General features: G+C 37.4%; 1 protein-coding gene across 1 annotated transcript in view; it reads left to right on the plus strand.

The window, feature by feature from the left end:
- The window catches only part of LOC136835819 (neuroligin-4, X-linked-like), a 60,709-nt gene extending 49,886 nt beyond the window's left edge, over positions 1–10,823 (plus strand). The window contains exons 5-7 of the mRNA XM_067099675.1: positions 516–670; positions 7,878–7,993; positions 8,408–10,823. Coding sequence (XP_066955776.1) covers positions 516–670; positions 7,878–7,993; positions 8,408–9,480 — 1,344 coding nt within the window. The 3' untranslated portion in view covers positions 9,481–10,823. The remainder of the gene's footprint in view (positions 1–515; positions 671–7,877; positions 7,994–8,407) is intronic.
- Positions 10,824–12,500: the final 1,677 nt, after the last annotated feature.

The following is a 12,500-nucleotide window of genomic DNA, read 5'->3' on the forward strand; positions in this document are numbered from 1 at the left end:
CGAAAAGATAGGCCTATTTCCGGTGGCCTTGATTATACGATGTACAGAAAACTCGATTGCGCCGAAGAAAGGTCTGCTCATCTTTCACTTGCTTTTTACTAAACTGCAGGAACAGCCATCTATAATACTCCTAATCTTAACTGTGGGTGACTTCTAGAGGAATTATTTATAAGGATTCATTTGCTCATTCCCAGTATAAAGAATATTTTGAGACTTCTGTAATCAAATGGCCTAAATTAGCTCATGCTTTTGTGCACTGAAATATCGCTATCTGTATTTATTTAATATCACTAATATTTTGTTTTCTAACTAAACTACACGGAGTGCTTAAAGGATTCTTAATCTTACAGGATGTTTGTTTTCAAGACATGATTAATAAAGATTCATTTCATCACATCCGAATTGATAAATAAGTTATGAGACACTTTTGCAACAGAGTGACCTAAATTTACTGAATTATTTGTGTTTATCTTCATTTATTGTTATTAATATTTTTGGGGGCTCTGCTTCCACAGACTGTGAATGGGGCAGTGCATGGAGACGAGCTGCCCTTCGCAATGGGAGCACCGCTAGTAGGAGAACTAGGCGTCTTCAAAGGCAACTGGAGTCGTCAGGACGAACTCCTGTCTGAGGCCTTTCTCACCTACATTACGAATTTCGTCAAAACAGGGTAAGAATTCCTAAAAATACCATTTGTTCCATTACCTCAGGACAGCAGTTTATCTAATGTCGTTGTGGTCAATTCAATTCAGGACCGTAGGTGGATAGCACAGCCAGTGCACCTCTCACAGTGCACTGCACTGCCCTAAAATGGAAAACTGCGGTATCTGCAAAATTTTCGAAATTGACATATGCCACCTATTGGGCTCGTGAAACAGTAATACACAAGTTATTGCAGTTTCAGAATGATTCTTCAGTGCTTTTCACGAGTGTTAGGGGGTTCCATTTGCAGTATCTGCAAAATCAGTAGTTAGGCAATGGAAAACTGCAGTATCTACCAGTCTTCCATTTTAGGGCAGTGTAGACAGTACTTAAGGTTCTTTGCAGCGTCCCCTCGGCCCCCTAGCTGAAACCCCTTTCGTTTCTTTGACTGTAACCCTGTTCATATTCTCTTTCTTCCATCTTACTTTCCACCCTCACCTAACAACAGTTTCAACATTATATTCAGCGCTGAATGACCTCATATATCCCAGCGCTCTTAGCCTTTGGCCTAGATTTTATATTCCAATTCCAGTTCCACAGTCTACTTCAGTACGTATTGGTTTACTCTGAAAATACTCAATTAAGTTTTAGTCTGTAGTCTATGTTTATTACCTTCTTAGCACAGACTGGATAATTTACTTCTGTTTATACTCAACTTTTCGAGTACAGTGGACTATCTCAGGTCTTAATAAATATAATCACACCTGTTTCAGATATTTTCTATTTTTAAGAAGTAGGCTAAATTATCTTTCGTGTAATCACATGACTTAAAACAAAGCTTTAAGAAGCCTCCCTACATTATCAATTTTTCTTTGACACAAAATGTCGATTTCCTTAATCTGACAAACTCACTGGTCTCTGTAAAAAAAAAAAACAAATAATTCCTACTCCAGAAATTCGTGAAAAGGCTGACGATGGAAGCACCAGGGCCGTAAATCCCTCTTTACATCTCCATTGATCAATAGTTATTGCAAAGCTGTACTTGCAATCGGGCCAAAACACTCGGCATGATAATGTGACCCACAAACATTAAAGAGAAATTTGATGTCCATTTTATTGCATATTCGTCTTGAGTAACGAGATTCTTATAGGCACTATTATACGGCTCTCCCTTCCCCGCAGTATTCAGAAGGGAATTCGTAACTTATCGAATCATGAAGAAGATGTAGAGTCTGCTTGCCGAATTTATTTCGTCACCATATTTTTGTACTTGAGAAGGAAATAAATTCAATATTTGTATATTTCTGTGTATAAGGGGGATGATATTTTCGTGAATATCTAAAAATGTTGTCCATTACCAGTCGGAACTCAGTAAAGTACAGTACGACTGAAGCTCAGTACAGTAGAGTACAGCTGAAGCTCAGTGCAGTAGAGTACAGCCGAAGTTCAGTGCAGTAAAGTACAGCTGAAGCTCAGTGCAGTAGAGCACAGCTGAAGCTCAGTGCAGTAGAGCACAGCTGAAGCTCAGTGCAGTAGAGTACAGCTGAAGCTCAGTACAGTAGAGTACAGCTGAAGCTCAGTACAGTAGAGTACAGCTGAAGCTCGGTACAGTGCAGCAGACAGCTGAAGCTCAGTACAGTGCAGCAGACAGCTGAAGCTCAGTACAGTGCAGCAGACAGCTGAAGCTCAGTACATTAGAGTACAGCTGAAGCTCAGTACAGTGCAGCAGACAGCTGAAGCTCAGTACATTAGAGTACAGCTGAAGCTCAGTACAGTGCAGCAGACAGCTGAAGCTCAGTACAGTGCAGCAGACAGCTGAAGCTCAGTACAGTGCAGCAGACAGCTGAAGCTCAGTACAGTGCAGCAGACAGCTGAAGCTCAGTACAGTGCAGCAGACAGCTGAAGCTCAGTACAGTGCAGCAGACAGCTGAAGCTCAGTACAGTGCAGCAGACAGCTGAAGCTCAGTACAGTGCAGCAGACAGCTGAAGCTCAGTACAGTGCAGCAGACAGCTGAAGCTCAGTACAGTGCAGCTGAAGCTCAGTACAGTGCAGCAGACAGCTGAAGCTCAGTACAGCACAGTACATATGAAGCTCAGTAGAGTGCAGGACAGCTGAAGCTCAGTACAGTACAGTACAGCTTAGTACAGCACAGCTGAAGTGCAGTACAGCACAGTATAGCTGAACCTCAGTACAGTACAACTTACTACAGTACAGCGGAAGCACCGTACAATACAACAGAGCTGAAGCTCAGTGCAGAACAGTACAGCTGAAGCTCTTTACAGCTCAGTACAGAGCAGTATGGGTAAAAAGGACCTTAGTGAAGGTAGAACGAGCATATTTCTACATTTATTCTCAGAAACTTCATTATCTATAGTGGCTTTTTCCCTAACCAATCAAGACAAACAAGAAGAATACATTTTTGTTACTCGATACTATCGTTTTATAATTTATTTACATTTTTATCTATTTACTTATTAATGTGTAAATCTGATATCTTCTTTCTGTATTTCCTATTAACTTCTGTTTCTTCTTTCAAAAGAACACCATATTCTTTGGAAGCTTGAATTTCAAGTCAATGTTCCCTGTGGTGGGCTCTTTCCACATGAATAGGGTCCATCCTCTGAATAATAATAATAATAATGATAATAATAATTATAATAATAATAATAATAATTGTGTAGCATAAATTACGATAGTACTAGCATACACAGTAATGATAATAACAATATCAGATCGATAATAATCATTTCGTGCAGCATAAATTACATGACAGCACTAGTATTGACATTAACGATAACAACGCCATCAGTTCTGCGTACCACGAACGTCAGAATAGAGGAGAAGAAAATTCACAAAAGACTCTTTATCGAGACACCCATCAGAAAACCTGCTAATCCCGCGATCATCAAACTCCAGCCATTGATAAAGGAGGTGGCTGAGCAGGATCTCGAAAGGTACTCCAGTGAAGTCGAGTGGTGTGGGGAGAAGCGCTTCACTCTGCCTTGATGTGCTCGTTCGAGATGGCAATTGTTTTCGGCTTTCGGCGTCTCGAATGCGCGTTGCCAGGCGCCTCACTTTCCCTTGATGTGCTCGTTCGAGATGGCAGCAAATGTTTTGGCGAATCATTCTCGGCGTCCCGTTGCCAGATGGCCAAGAAGCGCTTCACTTTCCCTTGATGTGCTGTTCGAGATGGCAATTGTTTTGGTCGAATCCTCGGCTCTCGGCGTCTCCCAGCGCATGCGCGTTGCCAGATGGCCAAGAGGCGCCTCACTTTCCCTTGATGTTCTCGTTCGAGATGGCAGCAGTTGTTTTTGTCGAATCCTCGACTCTCGACGTCCCGCAGCGCATGCGCGTTGCCAGCTGGCCGAGGAACAAAGAGGACGCATTGGAACTGACATGTTTTTGGTCGTTAGGCCCACTAAGGCACTAAAATCTTATCCAAGCTTGTAGTAGGAGATATATCAACTAAACCTGACTACGTCTGACATTTTTGGATGAGAATGAATTGGAATATGAAATTCAGGGCAAAGGCCAAGCGCTGGGACCTATGAGTTCATTCAGCACTGAAAGAGAAATTGAGAGTAAAGGAGGTTTTAAACGTGTAACAGGAAGAAAACCTCGCAGCTGCACAATAATGCAATTGTTAGGATAGGGTGAAAATTACGAAGAAAGAAAGATATGAACAGAGATGGTTAAAAAAATCGAAATGGGTTGCAGCTAGGGATCGGAAGGACGCCGCAAAGAACCTTAAGTAATGCCTACAGTGCATCGCCTGAGTTTCAGAGATGGCACTACCCCCTAAGGGGGAAACATCAGGAAGAAGTAATTAGGAAATATGAGGGTAATCGAACGGCTAGGCATTGAACAACAATGAGTTCAGCCAAGAGGAATAATCTCATTAAAGGGAATACTCAGCACGGCATTAGCCCTCTGGCAAACTGGCCAGATATTAGGCAGTTATCTCCTTGAGGATACTATATCAAAAACTCCCGAGAGCGCAAAACCTACACAAATAATAAAAGAAAGAGACCTGAAGGAGAAAGTTATGCAAGGCGAAGTTATGCCAGGCAAAGGAAGGAAATGGATATGTGCTTTGAAACAAGACCAATGACCAAAGGAATTGTGAAAATACAACGCCCTTGAAAAGTATGGTTTTGCTTATGATATTTTTGCAAGAATTCTTAAGTAATATTAAGGGACTTAACCTTATACTAGTGTCATAATTATTATTGCGTCAGTAAATAAAAAAAAAACACACAGGAACAAAGGAATCGTGACAATACGATAGCCTTGGAATTATATTCGGTTTCGCTGATGACATTGCTGCCAGAATACACAGATATTCTTTTTAATTTTATGTCCTTTGGGATTCATTTCTACTACAAAGCCTTAAGTAATATTAAACGGACTAAACGCCATACTAGGTCTAAAAATAATATCAAACGGCTAAAAACTAGCTTCTTTGATCAAAATTACAGAAACACAGAATTTCCTACTTTGAAACCTGCCTGAGCACCAGTTAACCCACCCTGAATTCTGCTGTATGCTCTGTTGCCCTCAGATAAAGTCGGAAATTAAGCCACCTCGCTCGTATGGAATTGTGGCAAGAGATAAACAGATTTACCTTCTCTTTAGTTTGACCGATTTGACTCAAATATTTTACGCAAGAATACATAGGAGTAAATAGAGGGATTTAGAAATAACACTGGTGACGGGATATTCTACATTTAAAGAATATAGTCATTAAACAATAATTTTCCTGGAATTTTTTTAACACCAGAACAAACAGGAAAAAAAGAGAATGATAAAAAAAACATAGGTTACGAGATATTGTACCTTTAAAGGACACAGGCATTAAAAAAAATTTTTCCCCAGATATTTAACACAAAAGTAAATGGTCTTTTCAAGAACAGTAGTATTAAACAATAATTATAATAGATGCACATTTCATTTTTTAATACACATGAACAAACACTACGCCTATGAAACCCTTCTATGGTTTCTCAAAAGACTAAGCCCACGTTCGATCCCCGAAGTGAATGAGGGAAGGAATAGAGGGGCTCTTTTCCTCAAGTATTCTGTATGCCTCTCTTGACCTAAGCAGTGAAATGGGCCCCTGAATTTTAGTTGACTATAGGAAAAGAGAGAGAGAGAGAGAGAGAGAGAGAGAGAGAGAGAGAGAGAGAGAGAGAGAATGCCCTCAGAATATATATTGCTCATTATAAATGAAAATGGTTAGTTTCATACATGGTGTCCTTATAACCCCTTCTTTCAACACTACCAGAAGAAATAATGCAGTACACACAAACATATACATACACACATACCCACACACACACACACACACACACACACACACACACACAGATTCATACATATATATTAACATCATATATATATATATATATATATATATATATATATATATATATATATATATATATATATATATATATATATATATTATATATTATATATATATATAGAATATATATATATACATATATATATATATATATATATATATATATATATATATATATATATATTTGGATAAAGATTAACCTATTATTGAAGAAGACAGCTTAATTATTTGAAATACATCTCCAAGACAGTGAAAATGGTATAAATAAGCATATGTAATATTTTCCACTGAGTAATCCTCAACTAAATGCGAGAGAGAAAGCTGGAGCAATGGAAATTTGGAGTAGGTTTGATCAAGAACTTTTGTGAGAAGAAGTTTTCCTGGAGTTTAGCAAATACAGAGAGGAATGTTAATGAGCAAATTAATCTTAAAATACTAGACAAAAATGGAAAGGCTGTTGAATGGTGACTTTCAAAATTGTTGGAATTAATGAGAAATAATACAAAAATTGAGACATGCTATTGAATGATGACTTGAAAAGTCGTTGAATTTGATTGAGAAACAACACAAAAATAGAGAGATGTTGTTGAATGATGACTTGATAACCTGTTGAAATGAATAAGAAACAATAAAAAAAATTGGGATATGCTATTGAATGATGGCTTGAAAAATTGTTGAATTTGAATGAGAAACAGTACAAAAATAGCGAGATGCCATTAAATGATTACTTGAAAACTTTTGAATTTAAATGAGAAACAATACTAAAAAAGAGAGATGCTGTTGAATGATGACTTGAAAAATTTATTAAATAGAATAAGAAACAATACAAAAAAAATGGGGCGATGTTGCTGAATGATGACTTGGAAAAGGGTTGGATTTAAATGAGATTCATTACAAAATGGAAAGATGCTGTTGAATGATGACTTGGAAAATGGTTGATTTTAACTGAGAAACAACACAAAACTAGAGAGACGTTGTTTTATGATAACTTGAAAAATGGTTGAATTTAATTGAGAAACAATACAAAAATTGAGATATGCTATTGAATGATGACTTGAAAAATTGTTGAATTTGAATGAGAAACAATACTAAAATAGAGAGATGCTGTTGAATGATGACTTGGAAAATCTATTAAATAAAATGAGAAACAATACAAAAATATGGAGATGTTGTTGAACGATGACATGAAAAATTTCTTAAAATGAGAAACAATACAAAAATAGGGAGATGTTGTTGAATAATGAGTTGAAAAATTGTTGAATTTGAATGAGAAACAATGCAAAAATAGAGAGATGTTGGTGAATGATGGCTTAAAAAAGATGATTGAATCTGAATAGGAATGATGAGGTAGATTAGAAGTACAAATGGAGAGGATTTATGTAAATTAGAGGATGATTATGGAAATGAGAACAGTGGATGAAAGAGGAGTAATTAAAAAGTTGGAGAATGAGAAGACACCAGAAGATGATGAGATTAAAAATAGGAATTTATAATGAAAGCCTTGAAAATAGGGATATTAAAAAATAGTTGTATCCTTTGCCGGCTTAAGGTCTTAGCTATTTGGTTTATGTATCCGTAAAAGTCGCTTTTCAGACGTTTGTGCTGCAATCTCAAAGATTGTTACATTCTAGTTGGCAACTGTAAATAAAATGTCTGGGAGAAATTTACATAGTCATAAGATCGGTTCTTAAATTTCTAAAACCTACATATATGTATGTATAAATATATGTGTGTGTGTGTATGTATATGTATATAAGCTACATATACATATACATTTGTATGTGTGTGTTTGCTTATTTAATGACGGTATTACTGGATCTTCATGTGCAAAACTCATAAACAAATCCCCTTTTACTTTTTTTTTTCCAGGAACCCCAACTTCAAGCCTGGACAAGAATTAAACGTCATTCTGAGAGATAAACTCAAATTCAAAAACATTGATTGGGAAAAGTATGACCCCGTTTACCAAAAGTACTTAAGAATTGGTAAGTATTTATGTGTGTGTGTGTATATATATATATATATATATATATATATATATATATATATATATATATATATATATATATATATATATATATATAAATATATATAAATATATATATATATATATATATCATGCTTTGAATATTTGAATATATATTAAGACAATAAAAAACACATAAGTAAAGTAAAGTTAGGGTTCCACTGATGGGACACCTGAACCGGTCTACAAAATTTTCACTCAAAACCTTCCCTCCTCATCATGTTTCCTTTACATTAACTAATCTTTATGTTGAGATGACTTTGTGAAAGTTTATAAAGCATTTGCTCTTCATTTCTTCAGATATTTCCATGAAGCAAACAAGCTTATTTACTCTTTGGGTAAATTCAGTAATCTAGTGGCGTTTATTTTCCAGGAATTCAGACGAAACCTGAGAGTCACTATAGAGCCCACCAGATGGCCCTGTGGACGTGGCTAGTTCCCGAAATGCAGCAGGTAGGCCGTCGAGAGTTCTTGACTCTCTTGGAGGACCCAGAGGAGAGCAGCATCCCAGTCAGCAAGGAGCAACTGCAGGAGTTATCCGTTTTGCATCATCTATTCCTGCAACACGATTCTCCTGAGCTCTATTCAGGAGTAGTCCGCCCACTTCACCACATGGCCGGGCACTACATAGTGCCCTCATCTACGACTACCATGGCACCCCCTTCGACAAACATCCCTCCAAGACTCTACCAGCTCTACACAACTCATCGATCTGCCCAGCACAGAGACTACAACTTCCAGCCTGTGGTTCCTATGAATGCAACTGCTCATGTGCAGCCTACGATGCTTGAAGGTGTTGGATATGTGTCTTATTCAACTGCTCTTTCGGTGACGGTTGCCATCGGTGTTTCTTTGTTACTCCTGAATGCTCTGATCTTTGCTGGTGTTTACTACAGGAGAGACAGGAGGCAAGCAGGAGATAAAAAGGAGCAACAGAGTCAGCATGACAGCCAAAGTAGCAGTGAGCAGCATCTACCTGGCATCAGCTCAGTCTTTGGACCAAATTTGGGGTCGGTGAGTAACGTCGACATAGCTAAGACCTTCACCGCAGCCACGCCTAGACCAGTTCCATCCTCCCCACTCTCTTACTCGCCGGAGGTCACTCACATTTCCGAATGCCCTCCTGCATTTGCAGACATAGCCCCCTGCGAGGAGAGTAACAGCCAGTACGACGTGCCTCCCTCTGCGATACCCCTGAACGTAGCCAATGGAGGCGCTCAGGCTTTAGGTGGACCTGGAGGAGGCGGTGGTGTTCCTCAGCAGCAGTACCAACAACAGAAGCTTTCTGAAGAACACCAGCAGCAGCAGGCTAGGCACTACATGGGCATCCCTCCCCCGCATTCGGTAGTGCAGCTGGGCCCCTCCGAGTCCCAGCCATTGCTGCCCATCAATATGCCTTCTCCCCCCCATAAAAAGGTACCCCCATATGACGAGCTGAGGGTATGATGGCAGCGCCCTCTGGTGACTGTGTTATCCTCTGCCGAGCACTTGCATGGTGAACACCCCCACCCTTACATACTCCCCGATAATCACCAGCACGCCCAAGTTGTGGACTACTATGGAGGCGCTTTCCAGGACACACATGACTGGACCACTTCGCTCTCTAGCACTGGTTCCGACTTGGCCATAATACACACAGACACCAGCGGCAGCAGCTCGTCGACTTGGCCCAGAAAGTCCCACGAAGCTCGGCAGTCGTTACCAGAGGGTCAGTTACCGAGTACCGAAAGATTGTCGCCAGGAGCTCAGATAGAACAGCATCAAGTGTAGAAACAAGACTTTGCAAGTTCCATTAACAGTGAAGTGTAAAATTGTCGCCAGGAGCTCAACTAGAACAGCGTCAAGTGTAGAAACAAGACTGCAAGTTTCCTTATCAGTGAAATGTAAAATTGTCGCCAGGAGCTCAACTAAAACAGCATCAAGTGTAGAAACAAGACTTTCCAAGTTCCAATATCAGTGAATTTTAATAGATACGTTTGGTGATATTGTAAAACTTACATATTTCTCCTTTATTTGCATGGAAATGGACAGAAAGTGGGGATAAGTGGCATGAGCTGGTAAAATCGGTTTATCACCATTATTACTTTCCTTGCGAAGAATAATAAGACATAAAAGACCCAATGAGGTCGTATCAGCATATCAGCCTATGTTGCTGACACGGTGTAGAATACATGTGTTCTCTTTCTTGAAGCCAAATTAAACCCTTTAGTACAGTTTCATATCGTAAATAAAACATATTCGGTGTCAAATGGTGATCATGACAAAGAAGTGTTTGTGGATATGTTTTGTTAATTCCTTGTAGATATGTTTATGGTGCGTCTGTAGAACAAAAAATGTTTGTGAAACTGAGAAATGAGAAAATGGAATATTGAACCAATATACAGAGAATAGTGAACAGTTCCTTCAAGAAGTTAAAAAATAAACAATTTTACAATTGACTGCTCTTTCAAGACGACAGAAATCTTGAACGTTCTCTTATCATGGGTAAGAAGCTGGGCATTAGACGAATTTAAAAAAAAAAGAAAGACCATAGAAACAGGGGCTTCCTTGTTATATATATATATGTGTATATATTTGTGTGTATATATATACTTATTTTCAAGATACTCACCATTTATGTATTGTCGTGTTTGATACTTTTCTTGAATTAATCTGTACAAAACAAAAAATGTTTTATATATATAAATATATATATGTAAGTATTACATGTAAGTAACAGTGTATAAATAGTAGAAGATTATATAGTGGAGTAATGGCAACTGTTTTTTTGAAATGAAATTTGCTAAATATTCTGTGGTTTATTTTTCGTCCAGAGCCTGAAATAAAACACGAAAAGAAAAGAAATGGAAAAACATTTATGGATGTATAGTAGAAAGGTATATATATATATATATATATATATATATAAATATATATGTAAAGATAATTGATAATAAATTATATATTATATATATATATATATATATATATATATATATATATATATATATATATATATATATATATATATATATATATATATATATATATATATATATATATATATATATATATATATATATATACATATACATATACATGTACATATATTATATTTAATAAATTATATATATACATATACATACTGTATATGTATATATGTATATATGTATATATATACAGTATACATATACATATATATGTATATATAAATACATATACAAATATGTACAAAATATTCATCGAAATTTTAACCCTCAGAAAAACCTTCAGTTTTATGCTATTTGACTGTCTTTTCTTCTAATGGCTTTTAATACTTTCCAAAACACCCTTACAGCTCTTCAACCATTAAAAAAATAAAAAAAACAGGACATTCGCATAACAACAGTTAACATGTTTTTGTTTATGCCAGAAGAGGTTTATCCATATACATTTAGAAAAAAAAAAACAAAAGCCTCTGCTTTCATGTAAATAAATCCGTAATCGACTCTGCGATTGGGCAATTGGCAATACATTGGAACCATTACACTAATTTTTCGCTAACAAGCGGCGATTGGAGTCCTGGTTTTATTGTGGCCATAATCCTCATAGAAATATCGGTCGCATTTTTCCGCAATTCTAATGAGGCTGATGAACAGGTGAAAATAAAAATGGTAGGGTTGTAAAACACCCCGATGGCGAGTTCCCCAGTTTGTTAAGGTTCATTTACGGGCGAGAATGGGGAATACAGTATGATTATTCAAATTTCGAAGGGATACTGGTCCTAACCGGATATTTCATTGGGTAATTTCCTTCATTTTTAAGTTATATACTTATATGAATAATAATTACGAAAATTTATTATAAGTATCAAATACTTATTCGCTCACCAGTACTCTCAACTTCTAATTATTCTAATAAATTACGAGATTCTGTTTTTACTTGTATCTTGAATACACTGAAGTTTCGAAAGGTAATAACATAAAAAAGATAAATAACAGGAAGGACGCACAAGAATGATCTCTGGTTATTGAGAAAATACAATAACGATTTAGGAGACACTTAAACAAAATATCACTTCGAATGCAATATGCCCTAGAGATATAGGTTCTGAAGGAATGTAACGAACAAGGAGAAGCCAATGCATAAACAGATAAAAGGATTTTATGAGTATCCAGATAACGAGCGAATAAACACACACACACACACACACACACACACACTTCCACAAGCACCTTGACAATTAGAGAAACGAATCAAACTATAAACGCAACGGAATAGTCACTTCTTCATAATGACGTCAGCCGTCTGCAGATGCTTTTGAGCACTCATTTGGCAAATGAGGACCCACCTACTCCCCCTCCCCCCTGCCCTCCCCTCCCACCCACCTTCATAATCCCCGATACGATAAACCTCTCTCATAATTACGCTCTTTCTCTTCTCCAATATTCGGTGCCAAAGGAGAGGAAGGCAATAACACAGGCGACAATGTGCATGCCATAATCTGG

Source organism: Macrobrachium rosenbergii, chromosome 4 (genome assembly GCF_040412425.1).
Source record: "Macrobrachium rosenbergii isolate ZJJX-2024 chromosome 4, ASM4041242v1, whole genome shotgun sequence".
NCBI classification, from domain to species: domain Eukaryota; kingdom Metazoa; phylum Arthropoda; class Malacostraca; order Decapoda; family Palaemonidae; genus Macrobrachium; species Macrobrachium rosenbergii.